The sequence below is a fragment of the Papaver somniferum genome, chromosome 7 (genome assembly GCF_003573695.1).
Source record: "Papaver somniferum cultivar HN1 chromosome 7, ASM357369v1, whole genome shotgun sequence".
Classification (NCBI taxonomy): Eukaryota; Viridiplantae; Streptophyta; class Magnoliopsida; order Ranunculales; family Papaveraceae; genus Papaver; species Papaver somniferum.
Window position 1 is genome coordinate 254,508,308 of NC_039364.1, and position 18,751 is coordinate 254,527,058.

Sequence of the window (18,751 nt, forward strand, 5' to 3'; positions counted from 1 at the left end):
CCAATTGGTTTTGAGTTGGATGCCCGCAGACTTTAACATCTATCAAATTGGTATCAATTGCTTTGAAAGGTTTCCATTCTTCTTAAGGTTCTCAATTCGGGGTTTTTTCTAATTTCGGTATCTATTTCTTTGAAAGGTTTCCATTTTTCTTAAGGTTCTCAATTTGGGGGTTTTTCTAATTTCTACACTGATCCACAAAATACATGGAAATTGATGTTATCCACAGATTCATAGCTAGTCACCGAAGGAATTTGTTTGGTGCGAGTAATTTGGAGCTGCTCGATGGATGTAAAATACTGATGATTGATCATGTTTTTCTTACCTCTGATCTTGAAAACTTGTAAGGGTAGGGAAGTGAGTATGTTAATTACAGTCGGATTTTGTGTCTGTAAAAATCAGAGGAGCGAGAGAATATCTTCAAGGGAGACGAAAACAAATAAAAAGAGAAGGTTTTAAGCTAATGGGTACAAGCGACCCGCGATTGAGTCTAAAACACTAAAAAATCCAGATCGTGTACATTTAAAAATCTGAAGATGGAGAAAGTCATGTGAGATAGCGTGAGATGAGTCATGTGACCGTATCCTCCTTCAATATAATAAGTTGGTTCACCGATGAGTCATTCTAGAACCTTAAAGTTTGGCGTAGGCGATTAATCCAGGCCAACAAAAAAAGGTTACGACTCGGGCAAACTAAATTAATCATTAGTCATTTTCCCACAGCTATCCTGCTGTGTGGGCCAAGAAAAAAATTGAAATGCGATAGAATTATTAATATTCCTTATTTTGGAATCATTTCAACGCCTAAGTGAGCACGAAAAAACTGCTATGGGAAGCTATAAGATAAAAAACAGAGAATACAGGCATTCCAGTTTATGCAGTAACCACTGGCTAAAAACAATCAAATACAAATATTCACTGCAGATATATGTACATGCAACTGAAAATATAGACTTTTTCTACGTTTGGGGTGATGCAAGTTATAAGATCAGGAAATGAGTAAAGCATTTACGGAATCGGCGGATTCAGGACCGTCGTTATCCATGCTTGGTGTTATGTGCTGGGGAGAAAAGAACTTTACGAATTCTCTTAGGCTTAGAAAATATGTAAAGCAGACGGGGTTGATGGGCCTGTCCCTCCGTATGGGTGCAAAAGTCCAGGTATCCCCTTAACCATTTAAGGGAGACCACTAGCAGTGCCTTTGTTAGGTTATAACAAGGCATCAGGAGGCGTTTTTCTCCTCCACGAGTTTATCTTCTCAAAAGAGAAAAGAAAGGGAGGTAGAGAGAGTAAGTGGGAAAGTGAGAAACCACTATTAGAATTCATTTTTGGTGAGATCTTCAAGTTAATCTTTGAAGAAGAAGAAAGGATTCTTAGTTAATGATCTATTGGTTAGTGTAGTAAAGATTGATCGATAAATTTCCATATCTCTTCAAAAGGGGGAAAATCTAGGGTTTGTTAAAACCTTAGTAGTAAGTATCTCTTATTCTTGCTATTCTAAAATTAATAGTGAATCTCATCTTATTGTTGAACGAATTGTTGATTCATCCTTTGGAGTGAGTGTAATTTAGGCAAATTGTTATCCAAGTGCTATATGCACCTTGAAGAAGAGTGTATCCCCAAATTGGGAGTTGTGTGTAACCCATTGTTTGATTATAGTGGAAGATTCGCCCGTGGTTTTTACCCTTCACCTTGGAGGGGTTTTTCCACGTAATTGCCGGTGTTTGTTTGTTTGCTTTTCATATCGTCATAGTTGTGTTATTTCCGCATTTGTGTTTCATTGCTTGTGTGGTTTTCGTATTGCGCATAGCGGCTCGGATTTATAAATCTCCCCCGACTGGGGTTTGTAAAGCAAATAAGTTCACTTATACAATTCCTGTCATGACTCGAGCCAAGCCAAAAAGAGATAACCCAAACCATAAGTCTCCACCAAGGAACTGACATTTACACCATTTCCCTCCCGGCTCCTTTCTCTCAACAAGTTCTATATGCGAACATCACTACATCATAGACCAATTTATTCATGATTCCATATCTCTTTAAACCAGACCAGATGCAGCAAAAGAAAATAAAGACAATTAGTTGAATAAGTTCACATCAAGAACAAAATACCAGCAACCTTATAAAGAAAATGTTAATAGAGTAAGAAAAAGAAATGCTTAGATAGGAATAAACCCTAAGAAAATTCATATGAGTATGTTTCAACACCAGAATGAGCCTAGGAGATGTACTGAAATTGAGGCAGAATCAGAGAAACTCAGTTTACTGGATTGTAATTTTGTAATACAAACTCTACAAAATCTATGTTGCTGTAATATGTAAGTGTAATCCAACACTCAACTGAATTATGTAATCTTGCGTCACTTACGGCTATACCCTAATATTCCCTGGCAAACCCATAGAAGAACAAATTTTATTATCACTCAAAACCAAGTATGGCATACAGATCTTTGCTCAACTTCCTGGTGCAGAGCTAATAAACCTATTCCAAGACACTCAGATGTACCTTACACCATAAATATCTAAATCATCCGTCAATAAATATCTAAATCATCCTTCACTATATAGCAATCCCTAACCATTGCAATGGCAGATCCGATAAATAACCTACAAAGTGGACAGACGACTCATCAATCCGAAATAGTAACACCCCCAACTCAACAGCATCCCCACACAACAAAATTGCCGAATACAATGGTTCACAATCAATACTAAGAAACTAAATGAATTCCACATACAAAACAAAGGGGGTCATACTTAAACAATAAACTTAATGTTGTTGTGTTTTACATACCAATTCTGTGTGGAGAGGGTAAATCTTGAGTATTTGAGAGGAAAAATCATAGTTACAATAATGATTGATTCCTAGGCTCCGAAAACAGCCACCGCTGAATTCACGACCTAAATCCTAATGAATAAGGACCCCCAAATTCTTTAAGTATGACACCATTTCAATTGGGGCAGATGCTTTGATTGAAATGTTAATGGGCATGAAAACAAGGGTATACAAATGAATTACCTTGAAGCTGGAGTTGTTGCTTCAATTTCTACCGTCACTTGGACACTCTTTGAAGAGATTAACCTCATTCCCAGCAGCAACTAAATCTTGATACAGGGAATGAAATGATTATGATCCACCTCTCAACTGAGTTATATAATCCAGCATTGACTTATGGCTATAACCTACTATCATGTCAAACTGAATGCCTTTTCAGGCTCCTGAAACTACTATCAATAGCCAAACAGATCATATGAACACCTAGAAGTAAAATACATAACTAAAAAAGCCCCCACACACCACGGACTGCAACTAACCAGTGTTTTCTTGTGTGCGGTAACGTAATGTGTAAAACACCACTAAAATCTTAGCATGACAACCAATATGAAAGGTCTATAATATACAAGCAAAGCTCAATTCTGTAAAAGTAAAACTACATACTCATAATATACCAGCAAGGTTCAAATATGTAGTAATTCAAATGAGATACCTTCTATCAGGGATATAAAAATGATTACCTTGGATTTTGTTGGAATCCTAACAAAATCATTCTTTCACATTTTCTAGCTGAGCTCATAATGCCCCATATAATCTTTATTCAAACTGGATTCTGAATGTTCTTTTCCCCACATTCGAATTTCAGCAAGACTTTATCAATCCTGGCAACATCGTTTCCTTCTCCCACCAAGTGGATGTCGGGAGAATAGATAAACTCGTACCAAAATCCAACTTGAACCAATATGGTAATCATCTGTCTTCTGAAACTAGTTTGCAGAAAATGGTTAACACATGTTTCAGGTTCTTAAATTTGCTGATAAAACACTTAAAGTATTTCAATTACTTCAAATCATCCTGCATCTGAACCAAAAATTAGGAATTTTTCTTCACATTACAATTCATTAAATATAATAATAGCTTTGATTCATATGTTGGGAAGGAAAAAAAAAAGGATAGACTTATGAATTACCTTGAAGCTAGCTGTGGAAATCATCATGAAATCATTTCAGTGGAACGTGATGTCTTTTTTGACACTGGAAAGAAAGGGGATCAATTGCAGTTAATAGATGCCTATTCCTCCATGAATCAGCTTGCGTACTCTGACATCACACCATTAATGATCAGTCATGCCTTTAATTAAGAATTAAGAGTAGGATTTGACGATCTAAGCAATTACAAGAGGATGATCTTTGTTTTCTGTAGTAGGATTTTGACGATCTAATGATCTAGGGTTTATGACGGCTTGAGTGAGAGAGTTGAAGAGAGGAGGGAAGGTAAGAAAGAATGTTAGGTTTTAGGGTGTATGTTTGACGCTAAATAGTACCTTCGGTCAAGGTAATCAAAGAAAGTCAAGGTCATGGGGCTCATAATAGATCTACTCTTTAAGTGCTTCCCCGCATTATACTGTAATAATGAGTGGATTATCCTTGTTGAGATTTCCACAGCTAGCTTCAAGGTAATTCAACTGGTATAGTGGATTTATGTACCTATAATTTCTTAAAATTCTCATAATTCAGTCTAATTGTAAAATTTTGATTTTTTATTTCTTTTTTCCAAATACCTAATATCTATTATGAGTTTCGTTCCCTATCAAAATTATATTTTCCTGAATTTTTAAGGACATACAGGGATAAGATGGGCGCCATGGTGCTTGATCCAAAGGTACATATTGTAGTAAATTTCAAATCTAGCGGTTTTTTTGTTGTTGTATTCTTGTTGTATTCTTAAGGGTACAATACAAATCTGCATTATGTTCAAAAAACAAAAATGAAAAAAGAAAAAAAAAAAGGATTTGAACTCCAAAAGAACTTTTATGAACTCCACACTACCTAGGAATTTGTAACATCCTTTTTGAATTTATACACAATAATAATTTGATAAGCACGTTTTCAAAAATTCAAAGTCAGTGGGTAATGATATAATGATCTGAGTCCAAAACTCATCAATATCAAATTCTTTATCGTTTGCAAGTATCACTGTAATAAAAGTAATAAAATAAAATCCAAATATAAATTATAAGTGCAAAAGAATTACAACTCAATCAAAATCGGATTTCTTCAAGAAATTGGTTGGAATCTCGCTACAGGATGAGCTCCAACCCCCTTTTCAATAACACACAAATCCTATTAAAAAGAAATTCTCAACATGAACGTTAGCATTATGACTAGCCATAAAATTACGCAACCTCTTCAGAAAATCAATGGTTTTGTGGCCTAACTCAACAAGGGTAGTAAAAGCCTGTGTACCAAAATTATAACCTTGAGCACTACAGTTATCAAAATACTTAGCTTGCTTACGAGCAACAACACCATTGATAGGTTAGCCCGGACTGAAGGAACGAACCCCACATCCAGTGAAGGGAGAGACACCTAAAACATCGATACACGTATCACGACCATTATCCCAATTGTAAGCCAGGATTTCCGCAAGTCTCAAAGCCATACCCTCATTAGCAAGAAAACCAAGAGCCACCTCCTTCCTTGCAGGCACAACAACACGATAACACATATCGACAAAGGTGTCTCGTATAAGGTCATGTTTGAACTTGAGGCCCATCTCACTAGCATAATGAAGAGTGTGATCACCATCATCCATTTCCCTGTCATAACAAGGGGATGCACTATCTCCCTCAAATAAGGGAATCCCAAAACGATAACGTAGGATAGAGGTTGTCGTAGAGCGTCAAATTCAATGAAACTCTTTGATGATTTATGTAATGACCTTGATCTTGTGGATTTTCCTATTTCGGTTCCAAGTATACTTGGAGTAGACCGCCTAACAAGAAGAGCAAGATTGACCGTTTTCTTTTCTCGCCGGATTGGGAAGATCATTTTCCAAATATCATCTTCAAGCGCCTTGCAAGACCTTTTTCGGATCATTTTCCTATTGAGTTATGCTTATTAGATTCCGATTGGGGTACTTTCCCTATTCGATTTCAATTATCTTGGCTTGAAGGTACTAACATAATCCCTTTATTGAAAGAATGGTTGGAGTATTTTTCCTTTGTAGGTACGGCGGGCGAATGTTTTGCAAAAAAGCTAAATGCTTTGAAGGAGAAATTAAAAGTGTGGAATAGAGAAGTCTTTGGGAGCATTGATAGGTCTATTGACACGTCTCTAACCAAGTTGAAAGAATTGGATGATTTATATGATGATAGGGGTCTCACCGAAGTTGAAGAAGACATGCTTGTGACGGCTAAAGTGGATTTTGAGGTGGCTCATCGTCGTCAAAGCATAATGTTGAGACAAAAATCAAGAATTAGATACTTTAGAGATGGTGACCGTAACACAAAACATTTTCATCGAGTAGTGAAAGGTCATAGAGCGTTTAACAACACCAATAACCTTCGTATCAATGGACGTTGGACCGGAAACAAGGAAGAAATCAAGTTGGGTATTGCAAATCATTTTGAGTTAGCTTTTAAAGAAATTTCATACAATCGTCCAAGAATCAAGAGTATGTGTCTAAAGCGTATTGATAAGAATGCAAGTATTTGGTTGGAGAGACCTTTTAGTGAAGAGGAAGTCAAGATTGCAATTAAAGATTTGGGAATTGATCGTGCTCCGGGTCCGGATGCACTACAAAAAAACTGACCAAAGGCTACTAAAATTTTCAACAGCAAAAAAAGATTAGTTGTATAACATTTTAGGCCACTAGGGGTGCATATTAATTTAAGATACTAAACTGTAAGCAACTATAGTTTCTATACCCCATTAGCAATTATTGTGGGCCATCTTAACAAACGGACTAGTGGCTTGAGACATTCAACCACTCGGAGAAAACCAACGGTAAGACACTAGTCTCCTAATCCCCTCTTCAGCCGCTAAAGTTACGCCACTACCAGTAAGCCTAGTTGCTCAAACTTCTAAGAACTAACTATACCAACTATAATAGGCATATTCATTTAGCTACTCTCAGGAACCAACTTAAACATCTTAGTAGCTTAACTGAAGAGTCGAGATAACTAGTTTAAGTAATAGGCTTGCGTAAATGAATTCTGACTGAAAACTCTGTTAGCAGATAGAGCTAAGCAGTTACTATGAAAGAAATGTAAATCAAATTTCATTATCGGAACTCAAACAAGCAGGTAAGTGACAAATAACTGTAACGAGTTCTCTTATTCTGCATCACCATCATACTGTCCAATAATAGGGTCCTTGAGCCTTACCAAGGTTGACTTCCATAATGAAATTCCTAATATGTTTAACCATGTTGGGAGTTATTCTTCTCGGGAGGATTTAGAATATAATTAGATGTGCTACGTGATAATAATCAAACTTAAAGAAAAATATAAGGAAGACAAACAAAAGTTGTTTTATGGAATCAATCTGGTCTTTCCTCGTCTAAAGAGTCATTATTAGAGATAATGAAGGCCAAGGCCTGAACTTCAATCACCAAAAGTTAAAAAATATGATGCTCCTGTGTATAGCTTAATAAACAAAATACGCTGTAGTTTCTACTGAAGTTGTAACAATTTTCTTAAAAAGAAAAGAAAAGTTTCATACGTCACAGAGTCTTGGGCATCAGTTTCAGTTTCCATAGTTCAAAAGTTCCATACAACAAACAAGACAGAAAAGAGTTAAATTATTCATAAACAAAAATAAAAACTTCACTACTGCGCCTTCCCTAACTGCAGACTATCAGAATCCCATATCATCGTCAAATTCAATCTCATCGTGTTCATCATATCATCTTGTCTTTTGATGGCTGCTATTACTTCTCCATGGCTGATGGTTTTGGATTTGAACGTCAGTCATCTAAATTTTCATTGTGATCTTTTGCAATACTCATAAGATAGTTTATCAAATAACTTGAATACCATTGCTTCGCTCCTATGATCTGCAAAAAGATCGGCAGTTAAGGCTTACTTTATAACAATGATGACAAACTGCTAGCACACAGTTCTCTATTTAACACAGAGTACTCTCTATGTTCAATACCCAAACCAAATCTTCACATATATCCCCATATTACTTATCAACAATACACTAGTTAGAATTGAATAACCACAAAGATATTTAATAGTAGAATAAACTCAAGAATCCAAAAATGGCCTTGCGACTTGACATAAAAACAACATAAACACAATGAGTAATAAATTTCATACTAAACAAAAATAGGATCACATCCAAAGAAGTTATTAAGAATGGAACCGAAATACAAGAGTAACACCGGCAGATTGAATGTAAATTTTAAGAACTCACATTTGTTGACAACTCAGGAACATCTTCTTGCCCCAGTAGTTTTCCCTTTTTATCTACTTCTCCATTACGTACATCTAAAAGATTCCCAAAAAAAAGTAGTGGAAGGAAAAATCACAAATAAGCAACATATTTTGTCAAGAAAATGGGAATGGTCATGAAACACAAGAGTAACACTGGCAGAAGTGAATGTAAATTCGAGAACTTACATTTACATCAAAACCCTCCGCTATAGCCTATATGAGATTCTGAAGCCTTAAGAATAGCTTCATTCAGAGATTCGCAATCTGGTAAAAGTGTTAGGGAACAATGATGGTAAAAGTCGCCATTCCTTGTCTTCACCACCATTCATCACAAGAACGTAGGCTGTATATGTGTCCCCTTCTTGCCAACCAAAGTAGTGTTTCCATTTACTGGGATTAAGGAAGAAGTCTGGACTGCACAACTGATGCATTCTTATATCAGGAAAAATAAATTGGTTGAGTGAGCGAAACCCATAAGGCACGATACCTTCTACATGAATGCATTTCAAGAGAACCTTTATTTTTCAAATTTCAGAAAAGGCATATAGAAACTGTATCTTACACATCTAAGGTAAAATACAACTAGGCAATCATTGAAATCTAACCATAGTCATGAGAGGTCGTCGTAAAGTCACGAAGAGTTAGAAATGACAGATAAAAAGAGAACCAATGGTCTCAACAATTAATAGAAAGTGAACCAATGGTCTGCAAAATTATTAGAAAACACTTTTGCCTTGAAGAAAATAAGACTACATCAATGTACTTTCGTGTATAAAATCATTCAAAACAAGACATTTCTTATTGTCATAGACACCTGACCTAGAGAGTTTGAATGTCTCCAATAAAACACAATTTACTTTAGACATAATTACCAAAAGAGAAATAACTAACGGTCAATTACTGAATCAAAACAAATACCTAAGCTGCCATTATGACTGGATATGTCTCGGACCATTCTGCACAGAATATCATCCACAATTAGGCACTTCAATGTCATATGCCTAGATATATTGAAATTTGTGAGAATGTAGAGTATGCATTATGACAGGACGGAGGCACAAAGTAGCGGAGGAGCATCACTGCTGCAATATTGATGGATCACTATACAGAATTATAACCTACATTTTTAGATTACCTTCAATGTAAGGAGTGTTCCTTATCCGGATTAACTTGTTAATTGTTCATTTCAAGCACCTATAAAACATAGTAAGTGGTTAACAAAAATGTACCTCTGTTAAATATGGATCTTAAAACATCTCAGTTGCAGACTTCCCATAGAGAAAGCAGAATTCCTAAACTAAGCTTCAAAGGAAACAAACAAATCACACACAACTTTTTACTTCAACCAAATTACAAGTTATATATAACTAGAACCTCAATATTTGGATAACCTAAGTCAATTTTTCAGAATACACACAAAAATTGTGCTAAAAAAAAAGTTGTGAAGCTTTACACAAAATTTTCAAAACCATAATTACTACATAACATATTCTCAACTAGAAAAAATCATAAACAATGGAAGCAAACACTTAATCCTCATTACATCAGATCAATCTTAGCAATAAAAAAAAATTGAGCACACTCAGATAATAGATCCATGAGACAACATTTGAAGAAGCATTATTACCTAGAAATTGCAAACTTGACAACAAGAGCCGTGGTTATGAACAGTCTACCCTTTGTTTTGTAACTTGATAATAGCCAGTCGAGGTGTTGAACCTACCAATAATTCCGAGAGTGAGTCTGCCCTTTGTTTTGTAAGTTCATCTCATCTTCAAACCCTCATTCAAACAGTTTCATAAAAAATCCAACCTGCATCTGAAAATACAGTCAAAAATTGAGTTTGTCAAAATCATATCGACCAAATCTATTAGAAAACTCTCAGAGTAATTTTTTCAAACAGTTAACGTCATAGATTTATGAGAATTAAAGTGAAAAAACAGAATCAAAAATTAATATGTGCATCTTCAAGAAACAACAAAACATGAGTGAGATTCTTACCTTTAGCTCCACCAGAGACATGAGGAACGAGTTTTTTTCTAAGAAAAAAAAACGATTTCTAGCGGATTGAACATATTTTGGTGAGGATGATGGATAATTTAATTCCTTTTCATTATAAGAATCAAAGACGACCGAGACAAATAATGAGAATAACCTTCTCTGATAACTACTCCATAAAACTGATCTCTTGATGTTTGGTTTCTTCGCCTCTATTAACAAAACCCACTAAGAGTTTTTTCACAAATCATTGAAATCAATCAGAATCGAAAGAGAAAGGGAAATCTGGAGAAAATAGTAATTTTGAGAATTAGTTTTCAGAAAGTTGTACTGCTTTAGCCTTTAGGGATTCAATAGGCGATTTCTAGCCCAAAATATTTAGGCAGCACATATAAATCGGAAAATCACCATAAAATTATAATTTTGCACAAATTTTTGTAGCGCGCCACAACAAATCTTGCGCGCGCAATTTTCCCTCCATTTGACAAGGTGACAAGGTGGCAATCCGTATGACTTCTATGGGTTGCGTCTATTCGTGGATAAGAAATTTTGGCTTTCTATTAGCCAGATTTATACCACACGGATCGAAACGTGATGTCAAAAGATTCTGGCTTTCCATCGAAATATTGGCCTATGGTTATACATTTTGTGTAAGTGAAAATGGTGATTCATTCTTTTTGCCATAATTCCTTAAGATTTTGTAATTTATCGGACTCTGGTAAGTATGATTGAAAATTTATATAAGTAAATTCCAAAATCAACTCGTCCAATTATGAAATTTGAAGCATCTAATTGGATCCTTAAAATTTTAAATAAACTGATTCCAAAAAAAAAAAATATTCTCAAATTTTAGTTTGGTTGATCACGTTAGATGTACTTAGAAGCTTGATTAAGTCAACTCAAAGACAAGTTCATTCGTCTATGTAATTTGTTCAATCTCATGTAATATATGTATAAGTTCATTCATCTTTGTAATTTTTTCAACCTCATGTAATATATTTAAATATCAAGACAAAGTAATTTATTTTCGTAATTTAACGACGTCTAATGTTAATGTGAAGTCCATTATACATTGAAAGGTTATTAGGATTGATTAATCTCTCCAATCAATGAAGAATGAGATTATACTAGTGTTTATAGAGTTTTGATAGTATAATTGTTAGTGTGCTTTCTATGTAGTTAAGGTTTGCGATTTCTATTTTGTTAAATTTTATTGTCGTTTTCTCTATTAGTGAGTTCTAGTTCAATAAACTTTAACATGGTACCAGACTGAAAAACCAATAAATATCTCAGGTTCTTCGATCTCTCCAGATTAGGTTGAAACTTGTTGTTGCTAAAGTGGAACTAGAAACTATTAAACAAAACTGAAATATATATTAATTGATAATCCATAGGGTCTGTATAATGATATTCAAGAAATGAATACTTGTAAATTAAGTCGTACTATATATATCAAACACTAAATATTTTTGTAATACTGAAACCTTCCATATAATGTACCGAACTTTCCATAATAGTTCGAGATTCATAATCGAATGAATTATGTAGCTGCACAGTGAGATCAAACGAACTCCAAAATATTCATGTAAATCTTTTATTATCCGATGAGATGAAAAGGGATCAAGTGAAGTCCATAATCCAGAGTGTTTTGAGTTTCTATAAATCTGTAAGTATTAAATGAAAGGTAGACAAATCTAATGAAGTTCGAACATCAAATTAATTGAATCTATGTTAATTTTTGAGCATTTGATATGCAATTACATCTAACAAAATTCAGAATCATATAAATTTACGTGGATCTTTGAGATTTGAATGAGATCGGATGATATCAACTGAAGTCCAATTTTATTTGCAGAATATGCATCTCCTGAAGAAAAAAACTGTTAATAACCCATAACCAATTCCCTTGCAAACTAAAAATTGTTACTGTGAGCACCAAACCCGTGCTGATGACTTGAAATATCATAAGGGATTTCTTGAATATGACCAGTGACTTAAATCGGCCGTTTAACCATATAAGTCGAGCTACGTAAAAAAAATCATATTTTTATCTGCTTATTTTGTATCTCTTGGTATGAGTGAGCATTTGGCTCGTAATCCGCGGATTTAACCGGGACCAACCGTTCTTTTGCGGAAAAATGCCCAGACCGTTCATCAATGGGTTGGATGTGGATGGAACTTTTGAGATCCAACATATTACGGATCAGGTTCGGATGCAACCTTGAAAATCCGTTGGCCATCCATATCCTTTAAATTAAGGGCATTTATATAGTTCTAGAAAACACCATGGATCATTTGGGAATTCTTAAGTTGTTTGTTTGGGATATTATACATGGCATTTATGTATTTGTATACGTATATAGGATATGTAGGTTTTATAAGAAGTCATTTGTGTTTGTTTTGTTTTCTTTGTTATAAATTTTTATTTAAAACAAATCCATTAGATTATCTGTATCCAATCTGACCATTCGTGCATCCATTGGATTGCAAATCCGTTAGATGTTGGATTGGATACAAATGCTTAATTTGAAATCCGTAACGTATTGGATTGGATGCGGATGAGGTGAAAACCTGTCCATGCTCACCTTTATCTCTTGAACCAAAGAAACATTTTAGAAAAATCATTATTTGCATCATTAAGTAGTGCAAAACCGTAATCGACACCGAAAATCTAACAAGGTTTTCAATAATGCCTCGTGACTTGAGATCAACCACTTCAACTTAAAGTGAGTTGATCGGAAGAACCATATTATTATCACCATGTATAGTATGCATCTTTGCACCAAAACTTCTTGTTAACCCAAAGGCAAATGCTTCGTAAAGCAAAATTTGTTATTGTGATCGATCAAAAACCATTCTCATCACTTAAAACTTCACAAAGGAATTTTGAATTTAATTGGTGACTCAAAATCGACTACTTTAACCAAAAGTTTATACTTGGTCAAAATCAGGTACTACCAATACGGTATATATGCATCTTACCAAAAAATATAACCCAAACCCAATTGTATTGTAAAGAAAAAGAAAATTATCACTTTGATTGATCATTAAGCCCTACCCAAACCCAGTTGTATCGTAGAGAAAAATCATCTTGATTGGTAAAAAAACCATACCCGTGATCTAAAATCTCATAAAGGATTTTTGAATTTGCTTGGTAACTCAAAATCTTATGCGTTGGTAAGAGCTTCTCCAATGGAATGTATGTGAAGAATGTTTAAGTCCATATAGGATAGACATTCATTTTCCCTAAAAATCTTCTCCAACCCAACTTTTTAAATCAATGTGAAGATGACATGACTTAATTTTTGTTAGACATTGTCAAGGTGAATGTTAAGTTTTAGACATTCACCTTGACAATGTCAAGCTATCCTAGTAAGCTTTTGCTTCCTAAAATTAATTCAATATATTGAATGCCCTCTTTAGGAGTAATAAAATCTAAAATTATTAAAAATAAACAATGCATTTAATTCATAAAAATCACCAACAACCACTGGGATGAAATGTTTTTTCCCCCTAAATTTAAGGAAAAATTGGAATGAGATGTCTTGTTTGGGTTGTCACCTAGGAAACACACACAACCACCATCGGAGAAGCTATAAGATTACGTGCTTGACTGTTAACATGGTCCCCAAATGACCGGTAAGATTAGTTGGTAAAAGATCTACTAATTATCTTGATATCCACGTGTAAAACTATACTTATCAAACATCAAAACTTTATGCGTTGCGTTTACCGAAATATTGAACAAAACCCTAACGCTGCACTTAACGGCATGTCTCGCTCTCCATCTCTTCATTACCACCAAACCAAAAAAATCTATTGTGGTTCACGCCGCCATCACTGATTCACCATTTCCCTCACCACCACCATGACAAGCACCATCTCAAACAATAAAAACGAAGTAACCTCACACCTCAGTAATTCCAGCAGCACCGAAATTATGCTTTTTAGAGTTTTTCACTTTTCAGTTCTTCAATTTTGCTCTGTATAAAGATTTTTAGGGATTGTTAGAAGTTTAAATGGCGGTGAGTTTTGGTTATTTACATTGGTTGTTCGAAACAATTATTTATGATTCCTTCATGATTCTAAACGATTTGAGAATGTCTTTTCCACAGATTTTTCCACGAAAGAGCTAAAATCAAAGACCGGCTACAGGTCAGTTTTTCTTTTCATCTCCCATGTTTTTCATTATGCCGGGACTATGCTTAGATTTATTCTCTGATCCGTTCTATGATGTTTAAAGGTTAGCAACGGAAAGGAAAACGCTAGTCGTTGACCTTACCATGGTCTTATTCTTTGTAGGGCTCCTGCTACTCATTTTTTTTCCTGCTCACTGATTCACTGTTATGAATCAAATCCATTTGAAGAGGTTATTAAAAATCATATGTTATATCGTTTTCGTTGATGCTGATGCTATCGATTTCAATGTATGGTGAAGATACAATATCCTAATTTATTTTTCTCCTAATCTCTATATTACTCTATTTCATTTATATGCTGTTTCATTGTGTAAAGAGATGGGTTTGTTGTAGTACTGATTTTATGTGATGATTTGAATTTATCGACGTATATTCATTTGATTTTAAGATTCAATTTTGTGTTTTATGCACAAAAAATGCTTGGCAATTTATTGGAAAGAAAGAATTTAGTTGGTTTTAATCGAGTAATTTTCTATGGTGTCTGTAATAATGTGTCTTCTGTATGTAGGGTAGACTAGTAGGAGTCATTCTTTAACCCTGTGAGGTGTACTTATTTGAAGCATGGTTGTTATTTTTCTTGACACTGCTGGACTTAGAATTTCGTAGCCTTGAAAGTTTGTTTGCATAAACTGACCTAGGTGTATACGGTCCTTCCAGGAATAGTCAACAACGTAAAAACATGCCATAACCGAAAACAGCCGGTGTTAAGACATTCAATATCGCAATCATCATCTACGTGGAATTTTGAACTGCAGTTCATGGGAATTGATAGGCACTTATATAAGGACCCAGATTACGGAATCTTGGCCATTCTTTGCAACACCAAAGTATATAGTTGTAAATATCAATATCTGTTATTGCTTCCTGCAGGTGCCATTTTAATCTTTTTTTCTTCCTCTAATCCACTAATTTTGATTGCAATAAAGTTTTGGGATCTCTATTATGGTTGCTTTGTGCACAATTTTGGATCAAAAACTAATTGGATAAATCAGACATATATTGCCAGGAACTATAAATTAATTTCTTCATTTTTATGCATTTGTATCTACTTACTGTCTTCCTAATCACTTATTGGGTGTTGCAGCATGGAGTCAAGAGATTCAACTCTCCTTTTTCAGCTGGTCACTGGACATGTTGGGAAGGGAATTACCTTTGGTTGGTTCAAGAGTCCAGTTGAAAATCCACTGAAGTACCATGGCTTGTTGAAAACTACATGAAGAAGGTACTAAAATCCACTAAATCATACAGCTGTTTGGCTATTTGAAATCATACACTTTAATCAAATCTCTTACCATTTCAGTAAATATGACAAGTTCAAGATGTAAGCTAAATTATACTTTCAGGATATCATACACTCAAAGTTCAATTTTGAACCACCATTTCAGGATGTACACTATAATTCCAGATGCCTACTTTAAAAGTTGAACACTATCAACTCTAGTTGATAAATCATAAATGAGTAGTTCTTACAAACTCGCAGATGTTGCTGAAGCTTAGTTTTTATTTTGTCTAGCTTTTGTTTGTTCGTTGGTCCCGACTGCTGCAACAGTCGTCTAGTATTAAGTGATGAAGTGAAAATGAAGTTCTGTTATAGATAGATGTTATTTGCTTTTTGAATTTCATACGGTTCTTGATTTTGTTTGGCTATTTTGTTATTGAGTGTGTTTTGTGTGTGCTAATATAGCAATTGCTCATAAATCTTTTGGTGCAGGATATTACACTTTGTAGAAACCAAATCTGTTAAGGGATCGGATGATTACTTTATGTATCAGATCTTCAAGATACAACAGTCTTATTCGCTCATTTTATCTATTGATGAGCTAATGTTGTTCATGATGCTGAACAGTAAAACTAGGATGGGTCATGGCGTTTGTATTGGACAGTCATTCCTCCTGCTTTTCAAAGAAAGCCATCTCCAGGCCTCCAACTGAAAAAGGTTTCTGTCAGGTGTGCGTCGGACTGCCACTATGTGTTGGCCATTTTTTGTCTTTAAGGTTCACTTAATATGATGTCATTGTTGTATTTTTAGAATTTGTTTTGATGTCATTCGTCGCAACCACTGTATTATCTTAGAAAAAAAAACATATATATTTTGTATTTGAAATTTATTAAATATCTAGTGTTTTATTCATAAAAACCTCCTTGTTCATTGAATAATTTTCCCCTCTAATAGTATATGTAATTTTGTTAAGATTCATCCCAGGCCCATTAAATTGGAATTTCTTGACCCAAAAAAAATATGGCGAAAAGTAAGGCAATTAGCTATGTAATCGTAATAATAATGGCACAGATCTTTCAATTTGGAAATAAAATATTTGTTAACCGCAAAAATTACGGCAAAAAATATGGCAATTAACTAAATGATAAGAACGATAATTAAGGCAATTAACTAAATAATAGTGACAGTAATGGCACCGATCTTTCAATTTGGAAATAAAATTTTATCAACCGCAGAAATTACGGCAACAGATATGGTAATTGAATAAATGATAATATCGGTAATTGAGCAGCTAAAAATTGTAGCTTTAACTAATAAGCTGTTACAGATACTCGTAGCTCTAAAATTTAGGCCATTAAAACTTAGTTGCGTAGATTTTTGCAAGCAAGGTTAGCTAGTACCAATACATGTAGTATTTTATATCCGTAACCTATTGAACCACTAGACAAAAAAAATTAGTGGATTAAATGATTACGCATGTAAACCACCTGCTACAGAATCCAGTGGTTTTATATTGTTGGCTACTAGATGAACCTCTGAATGCAATATCTATTAAACCACTACAAGATTATAAATGCTTTAGTGTTTTCGCTAATAACTTGGCAGCTACTCAAATTAGTGGCTTTACCTATTATGTGACAACTGTTGGTCAACTAGACATACTAGTAGCTTTAGACATGGCGACCAACTAACCATTGCAAACTTGTTGCTTTAAACATAAACAACACCCTCTTACGCCACTACGTCCGGGCAACTAACATTAAATGCATAAAGTGATACGCAACTAAAGATTTGAATAGGCCACTACCATTGGTCAAGTAGCCTTTGGTCAATTTTTTTGTAGTGATGGATTTCCTATGAAGTTCTTTATTGTTTGTTGGGAATTCATAAAAGAAGATTTGATGAAGGTTTTGCATTGCACGGTCTAACCTTTAAGGACACCAATATGTGCAGTGCACGGTCTAACCGACCTTGTTTACTCAAAAATGAAATCATTGCAACTTCTCAAGGACATTTGCCTTTTATTGATAAGAATGAGATGTATTACATGCTAGGTAATATGGAAGATGAAGTAAGGATACTTTATTACCATTGATCTTGGATAAAAAGAAGTATTGCTAATTCATACTAATTAAGCTCTTTTAGGTGGTTTATGGCATCTAGATATACACCCATCCTTTTCCTTGGCACATCCTTGGTACATGTCTTTTTCGTAAACGCAACACCAACATTTTCCTATATCGCATTTTCTTGGGACGCATCCTGAAAAATAAACATTACTGTTCCCTGAAGTAATGATTTCTCCCATCTCTGATATGTCTCTACTTGCTATACAAAAGGAAAAACAAATAATAATCATTAGTCACTTTTGACGATGACAGCAATCATACTTTTTCGATATCATTTCTCAAAAACATAATGATCAAACCAATTGAATCATCTTATAACAAAATACCTTGGCTGAGGGATAATAGAGTCGTGAGAAGAAGTAAAACAAGACCCAAATGCTTGATATTAGAAGTGGCCATTGCAAAAAAGAAGAAGATGATTAGCTGTTTTTTCTTAGTCAAGGTAAATAATAGATGTACCTTTGCAGTAGTGTGAGATCATCTATTTATAACATTTATAAACATAATCAATAAGAAAAAGATTGTGACAATCCCTTAGCATTTATTAGAAAGATTTTCCCTGTGATAAGAACTGATGAGAGAAATTTGTTTTGGTCCAATATCAATATTTGAATCTTACTCCCTCTATTTATGGAATATCACACTACAAGAAAATAAGTCATCGGCGACGAAAATCCGAGCGACACATTCAATTTGGTCGCTAAAGATAATTTACACCGACCATTTAAATTTTGGTCGCTAAAAAAACACTTTTGCGGCCTAACTAGAATATGGTAGCTGAACTGGTCTAATCAGGTCGCTAAATTTTTAAATAGGCGACCGAAACACAAGATGTAGCTAAACTTTTGTAAACGCGACCAAATTTGGTGTCGACGGTAAAAATGCATTTTTTCGACAATATAAATTATCGCTAAACAAGTTTTAAAGTAACTGCAAAGTATTACGTGGTGGACCAAGGAGAGACGTGCAGGAGTTGGTTACAAAGGTGAAT

The 18,751-nt window shown here is 34.5% G+C and overlaps 1 protein-coding gene and 2 long non-coding RNA genes across 3 annotated transcripts; 2 read left to right on the plus strand and 1 right to left on the minus strand.

Moving 5' to 3' along the window:
* The first annotated feature begins 5,682 nt into the window (after positions 1-5,682).
* Positions 5,683-6,584, plus strand: LOC113296371. Its single transcript, XM_026544679.1, has 3 exons — positions 5,683-5,746; positions 5,896-5,946; positions 6,001-6,584. The coding sequence occupies exons 1-3, from the start codon at positions 5,683-5,685 to the stop codon at positions 6,582-6,584; spliced, it is 699 nt and encodes a 232-aa protein (XP_026400464.1).
* A 7,400-nt stretch (positions 6,585-13,984) lies between these two features.
* Positions 13,985-15,199, plus strand: LOC113293640. The gene is made up of 3 exons (XR_003332418.1): positions 13,985-14,238; positions 14,329-14,368; positions 15,070-15,199. It is a non-coding gene; the product is annotated as an uncharacterized LOC113293640 (long non-coding RNA).
* Positions 15,200-17,632: 2,433 nt separating this feature from the next.
* LOC113293641 lies at positions 17,633-18,192 on the minus strand. The gene is made up of 2 exons (XR_003332419.1): positions 18,087-18,192; positions 17,633-17,959 (listed from the first exon to the last, which is right to left on the minus strand). It is a non-coding gene; the product is annotated as an uncharacterized LOC113293641 (long non-coding RNA).
* Between the last annotated feature and the right edge of the window lie 559 nt (positions 18,193-18,751).